The sequence below is a fragment of the Fukomys damarensis genome, unplaced genomic scaffold, assembly GCF_012274545.1.
Source record: "Fukomys damarensis isolate Sample0158 unplaced genomic scaffold, DMR_v1.0_HiC HiC_scaffold_32, whole genome shotgun sequence".
In the NCBI taxonomy this organism is placed as follows: domain Eukaryota; kingdom Metazoa; phylum Chordata; class Mammalia; order Rodentia; family Bathyergidae; genus Fukomys; species Fukomys damarensis.
The window spans coordinates 37,291,466-37,300,388 of record NW_022900944.1 but is presented as its reverse complement, the minus strand read 5'-3'; the positions used below and the strand labels follow the sequence as shown (position 1 = coordinate 37,300,388).

The 8,923-nt window shown below is 41.0% G+C and overlaps 2 protein-coding genes across 2 annotated transcripts in view; one reads left to right on the top strand and one right to left on the bottom strand.

The window, feature by feature from the left end:
• Cog4 (component of oligomeric golgi complex 4) overlaps positions 1 to 6,324 on the bottom strand; it is a 31,358-nt gene extending 25,034 nt beyond the window's left edge. The window contains exons 1-3 of the mRNA XM_010644433.2: positions 6,148 to 6,324; positions 4,137 to 4,219; positions 2,749 to 2,863 (exon numbers count right to left, since the gene is read on the bottom strand). Of these exons, the coding sequence (XP_010642735.1) occupies positions 2,749 to 2,863; positions 4,137 to 4,219; positions 6,148 to 6,318 (369 nt within the window). The 5' untranslated portion in view covers positions 6,319 to 6,324. The remainder of the gene's footprint in view (positions 1 to 2,748; positions 2,864 to 4,136; positions 4,220 to 6,147) is intronic.
• A 235-nt stretch (positions 6,325 to 6,559) lies between these two features.
• Sf3b3 (splicing factor 3b subunit 3) overlaps positions 6,560 to 8,923 on the top strand; it is a 45,843-nt gene continuing 43,479 nt past the window's right edge. The window contains exon 1 of the mRNA XM_010644438.1: positions 6,560 to 6,679. The gene's annotated coding sequence lies outside the window, so the exon portion shown is untranslated. The remainder of the gene's footprint in view (positions 6,680 to 8,923) is intronic.

The window sequence follows — 8,923 nt, the reverse complement described above, 5'->3', positions numbered from 1 at the left end:
TTTTTTGAGACAGGGTCTCACTATGTAGTTGAGACTGACCTGAAACTCACTATGTAGCTCACGCTGGCCTTGAACTCAAAGGGATACTCCTGCCTCAGCCTCCCGAGTGCTGGGATTACAGGCGTGCACCACCATGTCCAGATTGTTTTGTTTTGTTTTGGTACTAGGGATTAAACTTGGACCTTGTGCTGGTGAGGCAGGCAGCAGCACCACTGAGCTAAATCCCCAGCCCTTGGCTATACTGTTTTATATCAGGAGTTAGACCGAAGCTCTATATGACTCAAATGGGTGTGTTAGACGGAGAACTGGCAAGTATAACTGCTCCCTCAATGGCTGCCACAGAAACCTAGGCCCTGGTCTGTGGAGTGGCAGAGCTCTACTGAGTTACATGCAACTGAGGTCAGTGTGACCCCAATTAAAACCCTTTCTCCAGGGCTGGGGATTTAGCTCATTGGTTCTGCTGCCTGCTTTGCAAGCACAAGGACCTGAGTTTGATCCCTGGTACCAAAACCAAACCAAACCAAACCCTTTCTCCTGAATCATAGCTGCTCACTGACCTTGTGGGTTACATGCTAATTGCACCCAGTCCTACTACTGGTCTGTTCTATTCAAGCAAGATAAACAGTGCTTACTCCCTAGTAACAGCCCTGCCTGGTGCCATCATGCAAGGTGTTTGGGAATATTTCACTAGATGCCTTCAAAGCATAACATGCTTCCTATTCCTTCCCACAACTGTATTCAATAAATACTGAATGTACTCGGGGGGCCTTTGTCTTTGCTGCCATCAGCAGCACTGATCAGGACCCAAGACTCAGCTTCTCCACTCTAAGTCTCATTTCTGCCTGTTCTTGAATTCTCCTCGTGCTGTGGTGGCTCACAGGCCAGGACCCGTGGTAGAGGTCCTGGTAACGTCCCCTTCCCCATTCCCTACAATAGTGTTTTGTGGTAAAGCTATTTTTTGCAGTTTCTGAACAGATCAGGAAGTTATGCTATTTCGCAAGGAGGGGCTAACAGGCTGTGATTGACTAGGACAGTGATGATGAACCTTTTAGAGCTTTCAATGATCACAAGAGCCAGCTGTGGCACCTGTGCCATAGGTTCGCCACCACTAGACTAGAACTCAGACCCCGTGCTATCTACTATAGGAGCCACTAACCTGACACTAAAAAAGTGGTTAGCCCAATTAAGATATGTACGTGTAAAATATGCAACAAAATCAAAGACTAAGTACAAAGATAAAGAAGGAAGCTGGGCATGGTGGCACATGCTTATAATCCCAGCACTTTGGAGGCTGAGGGAGAAGGAATGCTGTGCATTCAAGGACAGCTTGGGCTATACAGTGAGCTCGAGGATAGCCTGAACTACAGAGCCAGGCCCTATCTCAAAAAAAAGGAAGATAAAATATTCCCTTTTGATAATTACATGTTGAAACATATTTCAGATAGAATGGGTAAAATAAAATGTATTATTAAAGTTATTTTCACCTACTTCTCTTTAGTTTTGAAAAATAGTGACAGAAAATTTTTAATTATGTAGGCAGTTCATATTAAATTTCTTCTTTTCCAATATGGGTCACTCATTCATTTTCTCTTTTTGGTACCAGGGATCAAACTCAGGACCTCGTGCTTGTGACACAGGCAGTGGTATCACTGAGCTAAATCCCTGGCCCCAAAGAATTCTGACAAATACTTTAAATCTATAAAAGGATTCTGTGGCTTTTGTACTTTATTGATATAGTGTATTTTCAGATATTTAATCTTGCATTTCTAGGAAAAATTCCATCTGGTCTTGGTACATAATCTTTTTCACTCTTCTTCAGTCCCAGGGATTGAACTCAAGGCCTTGTGTACACGGGTCAAAAACTCTACCACTGAGCTACATTCCCAGCATTTTTTTGTTTGATGTATGTATGTTGTATTTATTTACTTAGCAGTAATAGAATAGAATTGAACCCAGGGCCTTTGTACTGAGCTACATACCAACCAACCCATCCCCCTTTTTCTAAATTTTAAAACAGGATCTTGTTAAGTCAATAAATTGTTGAAGATGGGCTCAAAGTTATTATCCTGCCTCAGCCTCCCAGAGTGTTTGGATTATAGACATGTGCTATCATGCAAAACTATTTATTTTTTATTTTGACACAGGGTCTTGCTGACTTGCTCAGACTGGTCTTAAACTTTTAATCATTCTGCATCAACTACCCAAGTAGCTGGGATTACAGGGACGTGCCACTGTACCCAACTTTATAATTCTTTTTTTATATTTTGGAGGTACCAGTTTTATTTATTTTTGGTACTGGGGATTAAACTTGGGACCCTGAGCTTGTGAGGTAGGCGCTGGAACCACTGAGCTAAATCCCTGCCCCAAGGTACCAGTTTTAGAATCTTTTCTTCTTTTTTTGAGACAAGGTCTTGCTAGGTAGTTCAAGATGGCCTTGAACTCACTATGCAGCTGAGGCTGCCTCAAACTTGCAGTGATTCTCCTGTCTTAGCCTCCTGGGCACCGAGATTATAGGCATGCATTATCACACCCAGCTCTAGAATCCTTTTTATATGTTGCTGATGCCCTACTTTATTTTGTTGAGAATTTTTATGTCTTCGTGTATAAGAGGAATTGGTCTGAATTTTTCATGTAATATCTTTATCTGGTGTTGGCATTTCATTAGATTTCTATTGGATGGTCCTGCTCTAATCTCTAAATGGCAGCTTCTTTCCCAAGTTCTATTAAGTCAGACATCAAAAGCATTACCTTGGCCAAGTCTAGCTGACGGACTTTGCTGGACACATTCTCAGCTAGGTTGCAGGTGAAGGTGATCATTCCAGCCAGCTGCTTTGCATCTCCCTCAATCAGCTGCAGATTGGGCCTGGAGACACACATTATCAACATGTATATATATATCCATGGGGCCAGAGGGTAGGAGTAACAAATGGAAATACGATTTTGTAGATGGAGACCGTGTCTTATACTTCTTTTGTACTTCTTTGTAACTCAGCTCAGTTCACTCAACACACAACCTTCTCTAAGGAGTTTTTTTTTATTGTGAACTCAAACTTATACTTAATAAAAAAAATTAACCTCCCTCTCTCCCTCTTTGCTTAACTAGAGATGAAATTTAGGGAATGCTAAGCTATATCCCTGACCCTTTTAATTTATATTTTCAGATAGTTGGCCAAAAGATTAAGTTCTGAAACTACCAGAGTCACTCTAAATAGATACAGCCAAAAGCCGGGCCTGCTGGCACATGCCTGTAATCCCAGCACTCAGGAGGCTGAGGCAGTAGGATTGCTGTGAGTTCCAGACCAGCCTGGGCTACATAGTGAGTTCCAGGTCAGTCTCAACTACATAGTGAGACCCTGTCTCAAACAAACAAACAAACAAACAAACAAACAAACTACCAAGTGAGTTCCGTCAGTCTCAACTACATAGTGAGACCCTGTCTCAAACAAACAAACAAACAAACAAACAAACAAACTACCCGCCCCCCAAAATTTATAAATAGATACAGCCAAAGAATTAGAAAACAGATTCTTCTGATTGCTAAGTGAGCCTAAAAATTACTAACCAGCCACCTAATAGGATGCTGAGAAACTTTGAGGGGTGTACTAGGGATTGAATCCAAGACCTTGTGGATGCTGGGCAAACATTATGAGTTAATATCCCTAGCCTTTTCTCTTTTGAAACAAGATCTCATTAAGTTTTTCAGGCTGGCCTTAATCTTGTGGTCCTCCCCTGCGTCAGCCTCCAGAGTAGCTAGGATTACAGTATGTGCCAACACATCTGTCAAAGAGCAACTTTTATGATTAGCAAATATAAAAAAACAACAAAAGCAGTGGTTTTCAAATTTGAGCTATGCATCAGAATCAACTGGGTGGTTTGTTAAAATACATGTTCCTGGGCTCCATTCCTAGAGTTTCTGATTCAGTACGTTTGGGCTGGGACTCCAGAATTGCATTTCTAGTAAGTTTCAAAGACTCTCTGATAATCATTGAACTACACCATTAGGTGTTCACTTTATCTTAAGGTAATATGCCTCTCTATTTCAAAGTTGACTGGCACTTTATAACAGAAAAGAAAAATAACATTTAATGGATTCTCTTGGAATTTACAACAGCTTGTGCTGTGATGCACAGACTCACCCCATTCGGTGGAGAGTGACCATCTTACTTTCAATGGTGTTTTGTTGTTCCAAAAGAGCATCTAGCTCTCTTTCCACCACTTTCTGAAACACAGGGAAACATCTTGTCATCAGAACGATAAGGAACCTTAAAAGTTATCTAACCCAGGGCCTGGGATTTAGCTCAGTGGTTCTGCCGCCTGCCTTGCAAGCACAAGGACCTGAGTTTGATCCCTGATACTAGAACAACAACAAAAAGTTATCTAACCCAACCACTTAGTTGAAAGGCAAATATCATTCCAAATTCCTTCTTTTCTTCCATTATGCTCCCCTTGGATTTAAATGCTTCACTTATATGCACTTATACATTGCACAATGATCATTACCTTATGTGTACCTTGTTCTATCTAGCAGATGAGCACTACAGTGGGAGGAAATAAACCTCTATTCACTATCATTAGGACAGTATCTCATACAGATAGGATTTAAAATACAATGAGTAAATAAAATTTACAAAATGGCAGTCACAAAAACAAAATCTATTTTCTTGGTTCATAGTCAGGGAATAAACACAATTCTGTATCAGTTAAGCTATTTACTGTGCTAACTTAGTTTATGTATTCCCCTAATGGTTGTTTCTCTGTAAAGTAAGGATAGCAATATGTACTCCACAGGGCTGTTGTGGGAATCAGACAATACACAAAGTGCTTAACAGAATACAGTTCAGCTGTTCATTTTTATGAAAATAGTATCCAGAGGGAAAGCTTCCCTGGCAATCATGAACTACAAACACAGAAACAACAGTTGTATCTATAAGATTTTCTTAATTTTTTCTCCAAAGTGTATGTGTTTTTGAGACAGGGTCTCACTATGTAGTCTAAGCTGGCCTCCAACTTCAGATGATCCTCCTGAGGGCTAGGATTACACAACCTTGTGCCACCATGTCTTGCCTCCAAAGTATTGATTGACTCATTGAGTGCAAGGTTAGGAATGTTGGGTCAGGAACACTAAATTTTCAAACACATGTTATTGAAAAAAGCATCAGAAACTGCTAGGAGTTGATATAATTTAATATTTAAAATATTTAAAAATACCAACGACCCCTCCCCCAGGAGGATTTGTGCTCAACCTTACTTAAAAAGTTTGGTTTGGAAAAACAGCTGCTAAACTTTTAGATCAGAACTTAGGTCGCTTTCTTTTAACTGGCAAGGAAACCAAAGTCACTTGAAAGTGAACCAACATCAGGTTGCCACAGAAAAGCGAAGAGATATAAGGTAGGACATTATCAATTGAAAGAAATCTTAGATTAGTTCATGCCCCTCATTTCACAGAATATCAGAGGTACAAGAGATGAAGTGACTTGTCCAAGACTAGAGTTATGCCTGAATCTTAAAAATTCCTAGCCAGAAATGATGATGTGAGTCTCCAACCCGTTACTTGAAAGGTTGAGGACTAGGACCCCAAGTTTCAGAACACTATGAAGAACCCAACGAGATCCAACACTCACACTCACAGCAACACCCACTTACAATCAACTGTCTACAAAGCCACTAAAATTTAACCGAAATGCTAGTTACACTTCCAAATCACTTCCTACAAGAGGAAGTCTTATAATTGAAATCCATTTGCAATGGTTTCTCGCCTAAATGAGCTATTGGGAAGTATTTAATAATTTTCAATTTCTAGGCCAGTGCAACTCTTATTTTGAGAACCAAGTGATTGCCACATACTCAGTCTAACTTTACTCGGGTTTATAAACACTATAGCGATATGAACCAGGGAAATGAGTTGGGGTTTGGGGGAAAGGATGCAGATCACCCAGGTATGAATACAAGCTTGAGGACATTTGTCAGAGAGAAGGGAGTAGACAGGACCCCCTAAATATCTGTCTACGCTGAAGCTTCCTTGGTAGATGCTGTTTTATTTACCGCAGAAAAGAGAGAGCTTCCCACAACCCAGATTTCCAAAGATGCACGGCTCCTATAGCCCAATGACCCTGAAGACTCTTGGAAAAAAGAGACTCAGCCCCCCACCTCCTCGCCGCAGAGCCGTTCGTACACAGCTTCCAGCTCCTGCAGCTCTGTCAGGGAGCGAATGAGCTCGGTAGAAATTTCGGAGCAGCTGCCTCCTCCCACCCCCTCTGTTGGCTGAGAGACCCCCGACAACTTCTGAGATGACTCGAAGTTCGCCATCTTGGTTTCCATTCGTCACTTCCCGGCCCACCGGGGTCCGGCCCCGTTGGCGCTTCCGGATTTTGGGGCTGTCCACTGTAGTGCCCCAAAAAATTCATTTTAAAAATTATTTTTAAAATATATTAATTTCTATCATCCCGTAAAGTTAGGATAATGTGGTATTTTAAAATAATTTTAATTGCTGACGGAAGCATTAAAATTTTTATAATACATTCTTCAGGCGCGGATTGGGTACCCTTTTCCGTCGCGCGCTGTCCGAAGGCCCCTGTCTTGAGGGCTAATGGCGGACGCCGGCCGATTAACGTCGGTAGTGGTTTAGGTTTCGAAATATTAAGAATCCATCGGATACCTACGCCATCCTTTCCGCTCTAAGGTAAATAAGTAGCCTTACGATTTCTCTGGCCTTGGGAAAGTTGAGAGCGGCCACATACTGGGGTCTCCGACACTTTGGCGGGAGACTCCGCGACACTTTAGGCCTGAGTGTTTCGGGCAGGGCACAAGGACGTGAGGAAGAATGCATTTGGAACGAAAATGGCCTTATTTTTTCCTGCTCTGTCCTCAGAGTGGGAACGAGTCCTGGCTCAAAATAAGGCTTGTAGAAAGTGCCTCGTTTTTAAGGCTCTAGGGCCTGTAAGACCAGGGAGATACGAAAACGAGCGGGAAGGACATCTGCCGGAGGAAACAGTAAATGGTAGCTAACGGGAAGGAGGAAAGATTTTAAAAGTATAAATAACAGAAACAGTCACTGGAGCCAGAACTCTGGCTTCAGTTTGTGCTTTGGTAATAACTTGTTTCGTCTTCTGAATCTCAGTTTTCCCTTGTGCAAAATGAGGCGTATTTATCTAGAAGCCAAATGCGATGATGCTACTTTGGAACATGGAGAAGAGAGGGGAGTGAGCAATCGCACAAGTTCCTGGTAGTAATCTCATTACTGTCATAGAAGAGGGGGAAAGTTGCATTACAAGCCTCTCAAGTTTTGACCGTTAATGTTTCCTTGACACCTTTCTTTATTACGGACTGCTCTTCCTTCAGAGTGCACCTTTCTCCATTACTCACGATAGAAATGTAGATGGAGAACCTGGATCCACATAGGTTTGTGGAAAATGGACTCCTTGGTTTGTAGTGGAAAGCATTAGTTAAAAAATTGAAAAATAGCCCGAGTTCCACCATTCAATTACAGTGAAAGAAAAACAACTCGATTGGAGTTGTTCAGGGGTTCAAAGTTAGCTAGTGGCCTCTCATTTTTTTCTTCCCTTTGTAGGAGACAAATTTTTAGGAGAATATTAAAGGTATAACTTAGTCTTAAATAGGAAAATTTCTCCCATTCTGGATCTTTTTCTAAACCGGATGATTGATTTTTGTCATCCTGCAAGCAGGCACAACCCAGCTGCATATTTATGAGAACATGCTTGTAATCCCAGCACCCGGAGGCTGAGGCAGGAGGATTGCAGTGAGTTGTAGGACAGTCTTCCCCAAGGCCAGCTTGCACTACAAAGTGAGACCCCCCCCAAAAAAAGCTAACTGCTCCTTGAACATAGAATTGTAAAGCTACACAGAGATACCGAACTATTTTGTTAGATTAGCATAGGTCAAAAGTCTTAAAGTTGGGCTGTGAGGGAGCAGAAATTCACATCACAGGGTTTGTGAATTGGTAGGGTCTCTTTAAAAGGCAATTTTTCAGTATCTCTCAACGTTTCATATGCATGCTGGGCATCTTGGTGCGTGCCTGTAATCCTAGCGCTCAAAGAGGTTGAGTCAAGAGAAGAAGAATTCAAGGCCAACATGGGCTACATACAGCAAGTTTAGTGAGTTCAAAGTTGGCCTGAACTACCTAGTGAGACACTGTCTCAAAAGACCAGAACACATTTCACATGTTTGTATGTATAGGAGGTAATCTTTTTTTTTTTTTTTTTTTTTTTTTTTTTTTTGTTGTACGGGGGATTGAACTCGGGGGTCCTTGCGCTTGCGAGGCATGCCACGCTGAGCTAAATCCCCGGCCTATAGGAGGTAATCTTAGAGATAAACTCATACATTTGTAAGTGATCTACATTAAGGTATTTTCTTTGCAGCCCTGTTTATAATAGCAAGAGATTGGAAACAACCTGAGTATTCATTAGTAGAGTATTGGGTAACTGAATTATAACATACCCATTCAGTGAAATACTCTTCAGCTGTAAAAGTGAGAAAGCCTTTTGTTTAATTTCTATCTGAAGGTAAAATTTAAAAAATAAATTACAGTACAGTGTGAGTGTAAATTATAGTACCTAATCTTTGGTTAAAGAAAGTAGATACAGGGCCGGGAATTTAGCTCAGCGGCACCATGCCTGCCTTGCCTGCCTCACAAGCTTAAGATTGTGAGTTCAATCCCCTATACTAAAAAAAAAAAAAAAAGAAAGAAAGAAAGATAAAATGTTTTTATATGTACATATATATGTATATATATATATATATATGTATAAAGCATGGATGGATACAGTGTAATTTGGTAAAATTGATGCCCTCAGAAAGAATTGGGTGGCTAGGGAATGGTTCGCAGTTTTTGCTGTGCTTTTGAATTCTGAACCATGTCAATGTATAAACATAGACCTATGTAGGTTTTTTTTTTTTTTTTTTTAAA